Raw genomic sequence first — 16,545 nt, forward strand, 5'->3', positions numbered from 1 at the left:
CATTTCTGCATGTCTGCATACAAAAACACATTATTAGTTCGTTTCAAATTAGTAGATTTCTCTTATTAAATGTAAAAGGATTTTTACACAATTCATTTATTATCGAAGTAAGAACTTTTCTACTGTAAATATTCAAGTTAATGGCTAAGCAAAACAAAAGAATTTGCTAATTATTAAGTTAAAGTAGTATTCATCGCTAATAGTAAAACCGAAGAACCTCAGTTTGCACCTAAGCGAAAGAATATGTTGCGAATATGCGAAATATATGTATATATTAAGCCAAAAGATCACGCTAACCAGAAGAAGGTGCTATTAAATAAGCAGAAGTAGTCGGGAATTCTTTCAAAGTATACCAGAGAAGGTTGCTACTAGTTAAACGAAAGCTGTAGTTAGTTAACTTCCTATTGCAAAACGGAAGAAGTTGCTACTTCGCCACAAATAAAATAGAAGACATTGCTAGTATACAAGAAAAAGCAAGCATTAAACAGAAAAGGATGCTAGTTGCGAAGAATTTATAATAGAAGACGATGCTATTACTCTAACGGAAGCAGTTGCTAGTTCTCCAAAATCTAGCAGAAGAGATTGCTATTATCTAAATAGAAGCGATTAATAGTTCGCTACAAGTCTAACGGAAGACATTGCAAGTATAAAAGAGGACACAAACGTTAAAGGGAAAAGGATGCTAGTTGCGGAGTACGTCTAGCGGAAGAAGTTGCTACTAAGCTGCAGCATCTGCAAAATTGTATGCAAGAGCGAGCGAGAGCGCGATAGTCTATTGCCCAAGCAAACGTTCGCTGATCGTGTCTATCACATTGGAGAAGATTTTCAAACAAATTTTGGGGGTGGTTTTTTTGCACTTGCCTAGTTGAAGTCTTAAGGCGAGTGCGCGAAGAAATAACAACACGCATTTGTATGCATTTACTTCAGTACAGGACAAAGTAGTGGTAGCCGTGGCTATTAAACGGAAGAAGTTGCTAGTTTCTTGAAAGTATAGCAGAAACCGTTGCTATTACTGTTGCAGTTGCTAGTGCGCTACAAGTCTAACGGAAGGCGTTGCTAGTACAGAAGAAGGCGCAATGTTAAAGGGAGAAGGATGCTAGTTGCGGAGTATGTCTAATGGAAGAAGTTGCTACTAAGCTTAAGCAGCTCCCTGTTTATATAAAAGTGCGAGTGAGTGCGCGATTATCAAGTGAGTGCGCTGATCGTGTCTATCACACGGACATATAAGAGAGAATGCTTAGACGAATTTTGGGGGTGGTTTTTTGCACTTGCCTTGCCATAAAGTGAGAGCGAAGCTGAAAACAAAAAGCAGCAGCAACAGTTTGATTATGTCTAGCGGAAGAAGTTGCTACTAAGCTCGAACAATTCCAAGTTGGGATACGAGTATAAGCGAGAGCGCGATAGTTGAGTGTCAAAGCATTTGCTGATCGTCTCTATCATACAGCCATATTAGAGTAGATGTTCAGCATGCTTTTGAATTTTTAGTGACGGTTTTCGCTTACTTTATTTGCTGCTGTGAAAGAGCGAGAGAGAAGCTTTTGGCAGAAATCAGCGCATCAACAACGCATTCGGATGCATTGTAAGAAAATAGCTTGAATGCAAGACGACCTAAAGGAGCAAGTGAAACAGAAGACGTTGCTGTTAGTTTAACGGAAGCAGTTGCTAGTTCATTTAAGTACATATATTAGAAGTTGTTGCTACCACACAATGAAACGCAAACGTTAAACAGAGAAGAATGCTAGTTTATTTTTATTTTATAAAACAGCTGAAGTTGCAATTAAGCTAAGGCAGTGTGAAAAGATTGGTACACTACTTGATCACAGCGTTTAGCTTAGGTTCAATCTAGAGTTCTTTAAAAGTCGAAATCAATAATTGCATCTTTTAAGTATGAACATACTTTGGTATTTGAAAGGTAAACATACAAATAAAAATCTGTCATACAAAATAATTTCTGAAATTTTAAATTTGACTAACAGAGGATTAGCATTATATAAAGAATTATACTATATATTTTTATATTTTTCATTTTCTCTTTTTTAAATTTATTTAAATTCGTTTTTTTTTATCTTCGTATATTCTATTTACCCATCAAACAATCCATTATTTTGTGTGGTAACTGTGAGCTAAGAAAAAACATCTAAAGCCCAGGAAATAGCCATAAGTACAACATGCTTCTGTAAGTAAGTATAGTATAGTAATTACCGATGTAGGCAATTGCAAATTATTGCCTCACAATCCATGTGTGTACTTTACGATTTACATACAGATATTTATAAATATGTGTGTCCATAGTATGGCTGGGCTGCAGTAATACATAGTAATAATGTAATGCTCGCCGACAGCTCTTGTGTAAGAGCACAAAATAAACAAAAACCAGCTTTAAGACGCCGTCGCGCAGCCGCAGTCGAAGTCGCAGTCGCAGCATTTGCAGCAAGTGCCGCTTGAAGCGAATACTTTACGGCACTGTGGAACGACGAAGTGCTTCGCTTCGTCGCTGTAGAGTAACATATTGTATGTTAACTGCGCAGTCGACCGATTGGTCAGCTGTTTGCGTAGCTGCATTTTGGGTAGCTTCATGCGACGCGACTCAACGCGACGCGTCGTTGCTGCCAGCCAACGCGTCGACGTCGACGTCGTCATCGTAGGCACAGTGGAACAGTTGTGAAAATGTGTATTACTAATTTTTCATTCGGTCTTCCAAAAGAGCGTTTATATGAACTACAATCCACGGAAATTAAAAACCGAATAATGAATGATTAATGATATGTTATTATAGATATTATTATTATTATATATGTACATACATACGTACTATATATATGATATATTATAAATTAAATTAACTATAAACTTACTTTTTAGTATATTACAAATTTATTTAATTACTACAAAACAATATATATTTAACTTTAAAAAATTTATTTTTTACGTTTTTTACTCTATAATTCTTTGCTTTCAACTTTTGCTGAACAAATAAGATTTTAGGAGCTTAAGAAAATGTTAAGGCTATGTTATATTATAAATTATATGGAAATATTTATATTACTAATACTATACGATAATTTGATAGTACTAAAAAGCAGACCAAAAAACGGTTGACTAAGCTGAAGAATATATAAAATAAAAAAGAGAATATAAGTTAAAAAATATCAAAAAATCTGTTTAATAAACTGAAGAATTTATAAAAATAAAACAAAGAAAGAAAAGATATTTCTTATATCGAATAATAAATTTCTCCTCTGATCGTTGGTTCCCACACTTTAACACGTTTTTAATGAAAACGTTTTATTTGTATGTTTCTTCATTTTGAATGCGTATTCATAGACTTGAGACCACTGTATCAGCCGGTTCGGACGCATTTGTCGGCTAGTTTTTGGCTTATATTTATTTGGCTTGAATAATTTGTCCGCCGTCGCCGTTTAGTTCTCTTTAGCGTGCGCCTAAATCAAGTAACCAAAAATATTTTGTTCAGTGCAGCTTCGAACTTTTTTTACTTTATTTATTTATTTTATTTGCTTTTTTGTTTTTGTGCTACAATTTAATTGTATTTTTTTTTTTTTAAGTGAACAATTGCAAAAAAGTGAGTTTTTGATTTGTGTATTTTGTGCAATAAACTTTCGCTAAAATCGTATTGGCACATTACAACACATGTTTTAGGAATTAAGTGAAGCATACAAAATGTTCACAACAATGTGGATTAATGTGAATTGCATTGAATTGTGCAACAAACTAATCGCTGTAATTAAAAATAATTGTCAATTGTGTCAACTGTTACGTTAATGTTCTACTCAAATGTGCTCAGATATATTTGCATTCCATGCGCGAGATGCAATTACATTTGATTTAATTTTAAAAGCTCGCTGAAACATTGCAGATTACTTCTTTTTTTAGAGTATTCAGTTTCGTTGTGTTGTGTGTTGCTTTAATGACTTCACATGGGTATTTAAATGGATCTTAATGACCTTACATATTTAAGAGTTGGGCGCAGTCATGCCCTCATACCCTCTCTCAAAACAAAAACTGTTGGTCATAGGCAAGAAATAATCTTGAAATCTTTAGTGTCGACTAAGTTAGTTATAATACATCGCTTCGAGTGTGTGTTTATTTGTTGTTGAGTGCGTCGTTCATATTTAAATGGCCTTCAAAACGTTGGTTATAGATATTTGAAATCGAAATTTGAAATTCGTTTGCTTTAACATTTAATCTTATTTCAACGCAGCGACTTCAGCGACTTCAGAGCATGCGCAACAGCGTGTAAACAATGCTGACCCACTTTAACAAGCTTTAATTGACGTGTTTGCCTTCAGAGTCTGCCGCTGCAGCTTCTACAGCCGCCTCTTGGGTAAAGCAACAAAAAAAAGCTATAATCAACAATAACCGAGTCCAGTAACAATGCTGAACATGAAAATTTACATAATTGCAATGACGTCTTGGGACTCTCCGAGTGTGTGAATCAAGTGTCTGCTAGTTGATCAATTTCTGTGGAGTGTCAATCAAGTGCAAGTATGGATTACAAGTTAACAACTATTGTGGTCATTTTAAACACCCGGCAAACAAAGATTATCACCTATTGCCAACTGACCACGAAGCATAAATAAACACCGATAATAATATCAATATTTTGATCAGCCAATTAACTTGCAAGTTATTTATTGACTTTAATATTAGTTCCGGCTTTTAAATAGTTTCAATACTGAGTATCTCCGAGTTGAGCGCACTTGTTTGTTGCTTTCTTTATTGTTTTGTTTTTATTGCCTGGTCCCCAAAAAAAAAAAATCCAATTGACATTGACATATTTAGCGCCGTCCGACTCATACATTATCCAATGTCTGTGTTGTTGTTTTCATTTTGGCCACGTTCAAGTCAAGGTCAGGCATGCGATTGTGATTGTGATATAGCCATTAGCTGTGCTTGTTTATGGCGTTGCTTCGAACATTTTGACAACAAACCATACGACCTAGGGAATCCCATTTTGATGCCCGACTGTGATAAACCTATTAACCAGATATCACATCACACACTGAGACTTTCTTATGGGAGGAATAGTCAAATACGAATAATCTTCGACTATCAATTTTATTATGAACTTTTCACAAATTAAACAAAAAATTATTAAATTGAATTAACATATTAAATAAGCAAAGAATTCAAATTTAAAGTACTGATTTTCAATTTATATTTTTAATAAGCTTCCAAGCTGTGCAACTTAAATATTAAACATAAAACTATGTACAAAAATTATTACATTAATGCCACAAATTGAACATCAAATTATTTATTTAATTTATACATTAAATAAACAAAGAAACAAAATATATATAACTGAAAAAATCTAATACATTTGCATTTAAACGCCGCAAATTAGGCATATAAATGTTTTCAAACCCAAATACATGCATTACCTTTCAAATAAAGCGTCACAAATTAACCAACAAACTTTTTATTAAAATAAATACATGCATTAAATTTCCAAATTAGCTTCGCAAGTTGAAAATCTAATTATTTATTTAAATTTATATATCAAAGTCACAAATTGAATATCAAATGATTTATTAATATTACAAAAAAAAATGAATATAATTAATTCTCAATTAAGCGGCATTTTTTCATTTACTTACTTGCTTTACTTTATTTGTATTTATTAATTTAATGTGCACAAATTAATACGTACTCCGCAAAAACTAAAAGAGTGACAATCAAAATGTTTTTCATTTAAGCGCAGAGCTCCATGTTGTTGTTGCTTTCGATAATCGATTTGGGATTGAAACTTTAGTCGCCTAACCAATGGCTATTAAAATTCTAATTCTAAATAAAGATAATAAAATGTTGTTTGTAGCAGTTGTATAATTATTTTTAATAGTTTCAAGCAAGCACTCTATTATATATATTTAATTGTTGCGTAAACCACTTTACTAAAAAACGTCGGGGTTTATTTCATGTGTGCAAAAAAAGCGGTAACTACTGCGCTTTTTATTGAGTTTATAATTTGGTTTTTACCAAGAGAGAGATTTTTTTTAAGTTTTGTCACAAAAAATATAACAACAATAATTTGCAAAATCAGTTTTTTTTTTGCCAAGGCCCAAATCGAAAAGGTTGGGAATTCTTTTGACGCCAACTTATTATTATATAATATATTTGTACATATACTTTAATATCATGACATGGCAAGCATATTCTCTAGAAAATGCTGAAAATGTTTGTGGCTGGCTTAAACGGAAGGAATACGAAGGGGAAAGCAATACGAAGATAAGAAAATTTTAATTGAAGTTAATAAACGTACTTGGCGGAGATTTCCTTGAACTACATAGACTCCTTGTTTAATTTTATGAAGAACCAGATATATGAAGTTATTTCTAACAAAAGAGGCAGTGACCATTAAGAAAATATTTTTGTTTGAATCACACAATTTTGCTATACTTGTATAATAAGTTTCATATAAAAGTATTATCAAATACCAAATGCTTATCATCTACTTTTCAATTATCATTAAAGTAATAAATATTAAACAACTTGTAAAACCAGCAGTGTATAGATAAACAAATTCTTGTTAAGTTTAAACGTTTTTTTTTTGTATTTTCTGTTAGTTGAATTCAGTTCAAGTTACCTGCAGCTTTCCTTCTTGATGGTCCCAGGGTATTTGGTAGTCGTGCTCGTTGGGCCGCATGTTATTTAATTAAAATATTCGAAATGAGCGTAGGAAAGCAAAGTCAGTCCTCGGACACAACATCAATAACGGGCGAGTCATTTACTGATCAACTTTAACGGAATTAATGGCACGGACAAGCGGTCTGTGAAGGATACAATTATATTTACTATTCCTCAGCTATTCATAAAGGCACACCGCACACACACACACACACACACACACACATACTCACCGCACACACACACACACACTTACCTACTTCTGTACAGAGTCATATCAATATACTCCCATAGATACTATGTTTTATTTATTGAGTTGATTTTGCTCTTGGCCTGACGGTTAAGTTTGCAACTTGAGTTCAATTTCTTATACTATATTTTTTTTTTCTACTTTTTTGTGTTGGCTTCTCTTCGTTGCCTCTGACAGTTGGCACGTAGCTGAGACGGCTGGGTCGACGTGAAGGACAAAATTGCGTCCAATGCAAGTCAGTCGACCCATACGTAATGCCATTTGCGGTAGCAGGATATGGAGCAAAGCAGAGCAGAGGGAGTAGGACAGGCTGGAGTAGGTGTAAGCGTAGCAACGTTGTGTGTATGAGTTATTAGCGCGACACGCTGATCACGTGCCGTTGCCATCTTTGGCCATGGCTATGTCAATATGAAATAATGTTAATGTTGCTCGTAACGATTAAATTGTATACACCGCCCTCAAACAATTTTGTGTATTGCAGTTAACTGTCCAAAAGAAAAAGAGAGAGAGAAAAACAATTCAAGCAAAGAGCAATTGTTGCTTAGGATATACTACAATAGTTAGCTACCGCCCTTTCTCTCACTCTCTTTTTGTCGACCATTAAAGCTGTGAACATAAGTCAAAAACAAAAGGGATGAGCCGATGGAGGATGCTTGTGGCAGCAATAATGCTCGCTGCGCTGCGCGCGCGCTGAGAAAGTCAATTTTCCGGTTGGAAAGCGCGCGTTGCCTTGAAAATAAATGACATATCAAATAGTCTGGTCACCTTTAAGCGCTTACGTTAAACAAACAAAAGCGCAAATACCAAACACACAGACATAACATACATGCGTTTGTATTTTGTACTTTATCGTCGCATTTATCCTCGAGCCACTATCATTGCACATACACAGCAACAACAACTATTACGACGAGTGTGTAACAATTGTTTTCGAGTGACAAAACAAAAAGCAAAAAAAAATCTCAAAAAAATAAGGGAAATAAATACCAATTTCACCTACTATTTATTCTTATTGAAATTGACCAAAAGGGCTTCCAGCGTTCGAGTGCCACATCAAACGCTTTTGTTATTATCGCAACTTGTAAAATACGAAAAACGAAAAAAAAAACCAACAAATAGATGAATAAATTCCATGTGTTCATGGCGAATTGTGTAAAAGCGGTTAAATTGGTTATGTGGCGCTCTGTAATATATTATTTCGGTCCGTATCAATACCTCATATGTCGCATAAAAAGATAAAAGCGTCAACCTATAGAACAGTGCTGAAAAATGTTAAATGCCCAAGAGCGAAAGTGCTGCAAAGAAGTGCTTGTATTATTGGTCATGTATTTATTTATTGCAAATATAATTTTAGCATGCAACAAGCAATTCAAAAGTAAGAAACAAACAAAAAAAAACTAAAAGTTTTAATTCCCTAAAGGCTCTTTTTTTCTTCCATTTTTGTAGCTTGCTGTAGACTAAAATTATATTCTCCAAAAACTAAAATACATAAATATATGGAGTACTAAAAATGTGCTCATATTTTGTGTATTGGTAGTGCATTTGTTTATTTGAACACAAAACTTTAGTTTACAACATGCAATTAAAAAATATGAAAAAATAATAACGAGAGGTACTAAAATTTGATGACGAGCCGAAATGTTAGGCGTGAAAGACAAATATTAAAAATAATATTCGTTTTGTCGATGCTTTTTATACACTCTACCCATAGGGTAGAAGGGTATTATATCTTTGTCCCTGCAGAAAATTAATCTAACAAGCAGAAGAAAGCATCTCTGACCTTGTAAAGCACTTGTTATTTTTGCACGCAGTTGAAGTTTTTTCAAATTTGTGTCACGCCCAGTTTTGCCCCAGCAAATCGATAAAAGATCGAATAAGAAGCGTAATTTTGAAGCTTGATTCCTAAAAATATATTTGCCATCAGATAAAAATTGTCGAAATTATTTAAGAAATTTGTTTAACAAATTACGACTGCTGCAACAAGGTCTTGGCTGCTTTGGTTGACAATCTGGTATATTAAGTATTCTTTGGTATATTTTGAATTGAATACCGAAAAATCTTGCTCATTTTGTACGCTTTGGTAAATTTTGAATGTACTCCTATATGAATATACCATATATAGTCTTTGGTATATTTTCAGAATTTATTATTACTTTGTATTACTTTGGTGTACTTTAAAATGAATACCGCACTGTTTTGCATTTGTTCAAAATGGGCAGCGGATATCTCACAGTCGAGCACACTCGACTCTAGCTTTCTTACTTGTTTTTATCACAAAATTTAATTTATGTTATATTTAAGCTAGCAGGATGAATTGTATATATTGTATAACATATTGTATAGTTTGAAGCCAATTTGGAAGCACAAGCAATGGAGAGTGCTGAACAACGTTGAAGCCTAAAGCAAATGTTGTGGTAAGCCTCAAGGCAATACCTTCCAAAATTGCTCCAAAATATTTATATTTATTGATTTGCATGCGAATTTACCACAAACTCGATGTGTGTGCGCTGTGCTTGGGCTGCTAACTTTTATAGTCTTCACTTTTTTTTTGTAGAAACGGTTAGGCCAACATATAAAACACATGTTCGTATATACTCGTATGTGTAGGACTTACACTTTTGTATATTTTATGTGTGCTCTCACAGATGCTGCTTTATGCCTGTTTCATATTATCTATGGACGCAAACTTGTTAGTCCCATTGTACTTTTTATGCACTGGGTTTTAAAAACGGAATTGCAAGACATCATTTACATTATTGCAGATTATGAAATTGCTTTTACTTTTCTTCTCTACTTTTAAACTTTTTCTTTTTTGGGCATTGTTAAGCACAGTCAACTATCTGCCACATATGAGTATTATACTACATAGTTACCTGTTAAATGTAAGATAACTTGCACACAAGAATATGGTCCACAGAATAGACTGAAAGAAGCTACTGCTGCTGCTGCTTCTGTTGGTGTTGGTGTCGGAACATATCGTCAACATTTAAAGCGCTCTTAAGTCTCGTTTAATTGGTACTTAACATGCAAATTCCAAATGAGGCGAGGATCTGAGACGGCAATTGTCGCGACGTGCTCTATCTTCTTCTAACGCTTTTGATGCGTCTCTCTGTGTAACAAGTGATTACATGGGCGTGTATGCGTGTGTATGCCTGTGTGTGTGTGTATGTGTGTGCTTAATGCATGAATAAATCTTTGGACAGCTCCTAAACAATGAACAGTGAAGATTGAACGCTGTGTTGTGTGTGTGATACTTATCACAGTTTTTAAACGACAACTTTAAAACTTTATAAAATGCATACTTATTATAATCAGTTAAGTTTAACTACTTCGGAAGTGATGCTGGTTAAATGCAAAATCTTTTCTTCTATTTACTTTAGTCAATTGTTCTTGGCTATGCATTTTATCAAAGTATTGTATAAAGGCGTACTCCGGTTTTCATTCTTCGATTTAGGACCAAAAAGTACGTGTTCGTTTTTAGGTGCATCAGTATTCACAACATTTTGGTCATCGTTTTGTTATCAAAACGTTTAATTTTTTATTTTTGAAACAGCTGACTTGGGCTTTGGTCAAAAGTAAAAACCGCGCGAGGATAGAAGTCACATTAGGATGAGTTCATCCTGCATTGATGATTAATGCTTTCTCCTGAAAACAATATATTTGCCATTTCTCAATTATAAAAATAAATTTAGTAGTTAGTATTAAATTTAATTTCATGTTATTATTAAAAGGACTTCATACATTTTTGAAGTCATTCGATGCGATGCTGAAAAAATTAGCAATCAATGTTACCGGTTGCCATATGATGTCAATTAACAATTCCACTACTCAAATTAGAGATTTTCTATCTAAAGCTGTTCTATGAAATTTAAAATTTGAACATTATTTCTTCCACTCTTTTCAAGTTTATTATCGGAACACTTATAAATAATCATTAACAATTTGTGTAATCATGAAATAATTTGTATGCATCTCGTTTCTGTCTTTTACCCAGATTCATGTGATCAAATCTATTCTTATTATATTTTTATGGCACTACATACAAAATCATGATTCATAAATGATAACAGCAACATAAACTTATGATATATACATTAATAAGACTGAAGTTTAAATTTCGAATAGTTTATAGATTTTGTGATTATGTATTTTTTTAATAACCATGAATTATTCTAACTTATCTTGCATTAAAAAACGTGTGAATTATTCTAAAATGATAAAATGGTGCACATTACGTATACGTAATATTTCATTCGCTGCATTACTTTATATATTTTGTATTTATATTTCTTTTCAAATTGCATCGAATTATTCTAAAATGCGCTTGCATAAAAAATGAGAAATGAATTACTCTACAATTATATGCACATTACGTATACGTAATATTTCATTCTCAGTATTAGACTTTGAAGAGGGGGTTGCCATTTGGTTGACTGGGCACAGACGGCTTCGGTCTCACTTGAGTGTGTATGCTATTGTCTTGGCCGCAATCAAATCAAATTTAATTGAAATGCCATGAAGAAATTTATGCCACCATTGGAGAATTGATTGATTTTTGACTATTGCCGGGCATAGAATGCATACGAGTATGACACACACACACTCACACTCACACACACACACACACATACACGCTCTCAACCCGTTCTAAAAAGGAAGTCGTGTCCTGCAGGCATCAGGACTGTGTCTGGACACCAGCAGCAGCAGCAGCAGCAGCAGCAGCAGAGTAGGAGCAGCTCTAGTAGTTCTCGCTCGTAGTTAGAGCAGAAGAGCAGAGGACCAGAAGAGCGGCAGGAGCAGCCACTCATTGATATAATTACAAAGTTTTGTTGGCCAGTTGATGAGCCAGTTGGAAAACAAAATCAAGAATGCGATTGCCATGGCCGCTTTTCCGTTTGCCGTTTGGCCAAAAAGTTTTAATTTCAAAATGAAGTTTGTTTCAATGCTCGGCGAAGGCTTCTCTAGATGGGGGTGGCAATAAAATAGTCAAAGCGTGCACAAAAGTGCAACGAGAATTGCCGAAAAACTAGCAACTAAAAAAAAAAAAACCAAAAAATTGCAGGAAAAGAAAAAGCAAAAGTCAGCAACGCAAAAAAAGCCAGCTTAATGCTCGGCACTCAGATACACTTACTTTAGGGGAAAATAAAATATATTTATTGATGATAAAATTGTAGGATTTCGATTACTAAATAAAGTGAACTTTTATTGATAAATCGCAATTAATAATTCAAGTTTCTTTTTTGTTCTCTATTTTGCCTCTCGCTGTTTCTTTAAGTCCCAATTATTAATATGACTTAAGAATAAAATATTTTGGTCTTTAATGTCCTTTGTTATCTCTTTATTTTATTAAGTCTATATTAAATCTATTATATATATAAATAATATAATATACGAGGATTTAATATAACAAAAAGTTGCTCTGAATCGAGTTTCAAAATATTTCTTAATATTTTTTGTGCGCTCCTCTCTTTAACACCATTCATGGTCTCTCGGCATACCTTATAGGAAAGTTCCCTAGCGGAAAGCAGTGTCGAAAAAGTGTTTGGCAAACAGTGCGCTAGTGCAAATTTACCTGAAGACAATGAGCAGGACAGATGGCCAAGCAGATAGATAATCGAAAAATAGCTAAAGTTGGTGAGAGAGCCAGCGGAATCCGGAATCCAATACCGAAAATGAAGTTCGCCGGGTCGTAATGAGGACCTCGACGCTGTCCGAGCTAGGGATTTGCTTCGAATAGACTGCGGACGGCGAGCGAGAGAGTGAAGAGTGAAGGGTGAGAGAGAAAGGAGAGAAGGAGGCTGATTCAGGGGTAGCTATTATGTGCCATTAGGGCATAATTAAAATGCTCAAGTTGCACAGCAGCGGCAGCGCCAACAGCAGCAACGGCAGCAACGGCAACAGAAGCAGCAGCAACTACAGTGAAGAAGAAGTGCGACAGATACGAAAGCGACAACATAGTTGCTATTGCACACTGCAAGCCAAAAGGGGTCGAAGGAGAAAACGGATAGCGGAAAGGGGGAAGGGGGAAGCTGGGAGGTAGACGGGCGATGACCAACTTGGTTTAGTCTTTAGCTTGCGGTTGTCAACAGTGCCCACATTGTCGTGGAAACTGAAACACCTGGATTTTGTTTGTATAGAGAGACAGAGCAATAGAGCGAGAGAGAGAGATACTGACTGCACAGCAGACTCGGCAACTCGAAGAGTCTTGGCCATGTTTACATATTTGGCCCATAAGCAAAACTTCTTTAAATACAACATTGTCTATCTAATTACGTAGTCTATATTTATACGCAACTCAAAGAGCAATTCATCCAAGTGAATTGCAGCTAAAGAATGAAAACAGATGCATTGACGAGAAAGTCTCAAGTTTTTCCCTATTTTGTTTTAATTTGCTTCACTTACGTCCTTATGATATGCGTATGAGGTTTGACCTGAATGAGTTTTTCCTAGAATGCTGTACTGGTTCGATTACTTAATAAATTTAAAATCTAAGAAAACAATTCGCTTCACTAGTTGGTAAAAGAACATTGAAGTTTTTTGAACAGCTAATTTGATGCAGCATTTAAGAGTAATATCATCTTTATTTATTTGTTAGTCCAATGTTAACATAAAACAAATTTTTTGTATTCTCCATAATTTGGCTTTTCATTATTTTTATTACATTACATCATATACAATAAAAATAAATATCAAATCTCAATTTAAATTCATAATTGTTGTTAACAATTTAAATTATTTCAGTAATTGTTGTTAGAAAACTGAAATTATTTAATTGGGCAATAAGCATACTTTAATCCTACTACATTAATATATAATTGGGGTTCATAATTCGTGTACTTAAGTCGATTTGAATAAGTTAGTCAAATATCTAAATAAAGACTTACCATTCAAAATCTTTTGTATTTAAATTTCGGTGTTGAAATTCTCTTAATTGGAATGTAATATAAAAAATAGTATATTATTATTTCAATATAAAATATGATAATTTAAAGTTTTCTACAATATAAGCTAATAATAGCTTTGTTCCACTTCGATTTACTTACAGTACAACCAAAAAGAATGCAAATTTTAAGATCGAAACAATTGTTGGGACTGCTTTTAATCGGCATTTCGTTATTGCAACTGAGTGTTGCGACGGCGAAGGATTCTGGCAGCGATCGAAAAGAATCAGATGTGCCACATGTGCGACACAAGAGAGGCTTCTTTTGGGACTTTTTTCAAAAGATAGCCATAACCAAAAACCTAATTACCGATGTGAGTATTTTGAGCATATTTACTTCCCTGTTTTTTTCTTTAGTGTCGATTTCTAATGCATTTTAGCAATATGCAGACACACGGAATACTTTAAATGACATCTACAATACGGTGAACGAACAGTTTAGCGATCCGGGGCCAATGAAACCGACTTCTCAACCAAGATCAACAACAGAAAGAGTGGTAAGTATTATATGAAATTTATTATACATTATTATATTAGTATTATACAGATTGAACTAAAGGCAGTTATAGACCCAAAAACACTTTTAAAATATTCACAAAATCTTTTGTACTTTTTTTTTACCTTATGCTTGTGCACTTTGATAAAATATTTTGATAAACTTGACACACTTTTATTAGACAGACACACCTCTAACTAATTTTTTAAACTTGTACTTATCCACTCTAAATATGTTTTTGACGGCAGATAAAAGTCTAAGGAAGGCTTAAACTATTTCTGAAGTTTCGGATTCCAAGTATAATCATCTGTTTAACTACGTTCTATTTCACAGTCTTCCAGCGACGAAGAGGGCAACGATCAGCCTTCATCTACGACTGAGGGTTTCAGCATTTCCCGCTATGAACTCGGACGTATTCTGGGTCGCAATTTCCGTGGCATCCAACGCTTGGCACAGACCGAATTTCAAGAGGCGCTCAATGTAATTATCTCTGATCGACTTTTGAGCTGTCAATCAAAATTACAACACTCTATTTTTAATTGCAGGCAACACACTATAATTTAAAAGAATACAAAGCAGAGGCCGATAAACAATTTGCTAATAGTTTGGCAGTGGAGAAGAAAAAAACTCTAAAAAGTCTAAAGGGCTGAAGGGCGATTGACTCTTGATTTTACTACCACTTCAACTATTTTATAATCATTGTGATATGTTGGAAAATTAATGCATTACTTTTGTAATTTAAGCTTAGTCTGTATAGTTTTTTTACGTGTACAAAATACATTTTGTTTGGTGACGAATAAAGTACGCTGAAAGTTAGATGTGGTAAAGATTTCATTTCATTTGACACTTGTCGTTACTTTCTACTATTTTGCGTCAAATTAAAAAGTTTTCAGTAATACTTAATTTTATTGATAAACTTATAAATACATATAATAGCATCAGGAATACAATAAAAGTCTTAAAACACGGGGCAACAAAGCCAACAAAACAAAACAAAAAAAAAATGTAACCAAATGTCAAGAAAGATGAAAACTGAAAGCAGAAAATGGAGAATAGAAAACAGAAAACAGAAAGAAAACAGACAGCCAATAGGAAAAGTGTCCTAGGGAAAAGTTGTAAAGAAATATAAAAATTGTTTTTCAAAATATCTTGACGCAAACAAACACAACAGCGATAAACGCACACATACAGCGACACACACACCTCGCACACACTACTCGCAAGTTACTTCTGAAATCGAAGTAAAGTTGCAAACAAATTCATAAAGCAAAGTGACAACACAAAGACAGCCCTTGTGGCAACTGCATGCAACAAACACATAGCAAAAACCACTAAAAGTGTCATAATTCGATGCCCATGAGATGCCTGTCTCGAAAGTACGTCGGCCAAAAACTTTTGCGGCGGTAATGAATGCCAGGCTGTGGCTGTTGTTCTTCCAACTTCGAACTTCCAGCGCGTATGAGAATAAACCCCAACTCCGACTTTTATAGTTACCATACTCTATACTCCATACTCTATATATATGAATGACATTGTACCAGACCGCAGTCATCTCCCTTCCGGTTTTATCCAATGTCTACTGTCTGCAGTCTGCAGTCTGTAGGTTGCAGGTTGCAGGGTCTCCAAAGTTGCACAAACAACTGCCACCAACAATTGTTTCATCCGCTGAACGAATCTTTTCTCTTTGAAGGTGTGCTGTTTAGCTGCTTCACTACAATTAAAATTTCACAAAATTGAGTCAAATATTGTTTGATGTTATTTGTTTTGAGTCAGCACATAGCTTCATTTAGACTTTGTCAAAGCATCTTTCGCATGGCTTAGATAAATCAATTGGCTTTAGAGATATGAAAACTCAGTTATATAAGCACAAAAATTAAAGCAGATTACGTTTTGCAGCTTGCTTATTTTGTTTGAACAATGCCAATCACAATCTTCTTAATTCCCAAGCAATAAAAACATTCACACTATTACCATAAATCAATTTTATTTTACTGTGTAGCTGGTCTTCTCATTTACATACTATAGTTAAAATAAAGTGATGATTAGTATAAATTTTCATGCGGAAAATTTTATTAGCTGAAGTTAATGTACATCAAAATTCAGCATCGAAAGGTGGATCCGTATATTACCTATACAATAGATAAGAAAGTCTATAACAAAACATTTATTTTATGCTTTTTATGCAACCTTTAATTTGTATACTGATCTTTTAAT

The 16,545-nt window shown here is 34.2% G+C and overlaps 1 protein-coding gene across 1 annotated transcript; it reads left to right on the forward strand.

Moving 5' to 3' along the window:
* The first annotated feature begins 13,951 nt into the window (after window positions 1–13,951).
* On the forward strand, window positions 13,952–15,132 carry LOC132796902 (uncharacterized). The gene is made up of 4 exons (XM_060808251.1): window positions 13,952–14,149; window positions 14,216–14,332; window positions 14,665–14,811; window positions 14,877–15,132. Exons 1-4 carry the CDS (start codon window positions 13,955–13,957, stop codon window positions 14,979–14,981), a joined length of 564 nt encoding a protein of 187 aa, XP_060664234.1. The 5' UTR covers window positions 13,952–13,954; the 3' UTR covers window positions 14,982–15,132.
* The last annotated feature ends 1,413 nt before the right edge of the window (window positions 15,133–16,545 follow it).

This window comes from Drosophila nasuta, chromosome X, assembly GCF_023558535.2.
Source record: "Drosophila nasuta strain 15112-1781.00 chromosome X, ASM2355853v1, whole genome shotgun sequence".
Taxonomy (NCBI): Eukaryota; Metazoa; Arthropoda; class Insecta; order Diptera; family Drosophilidae; genus Drosophila; species Drosophila nasuta.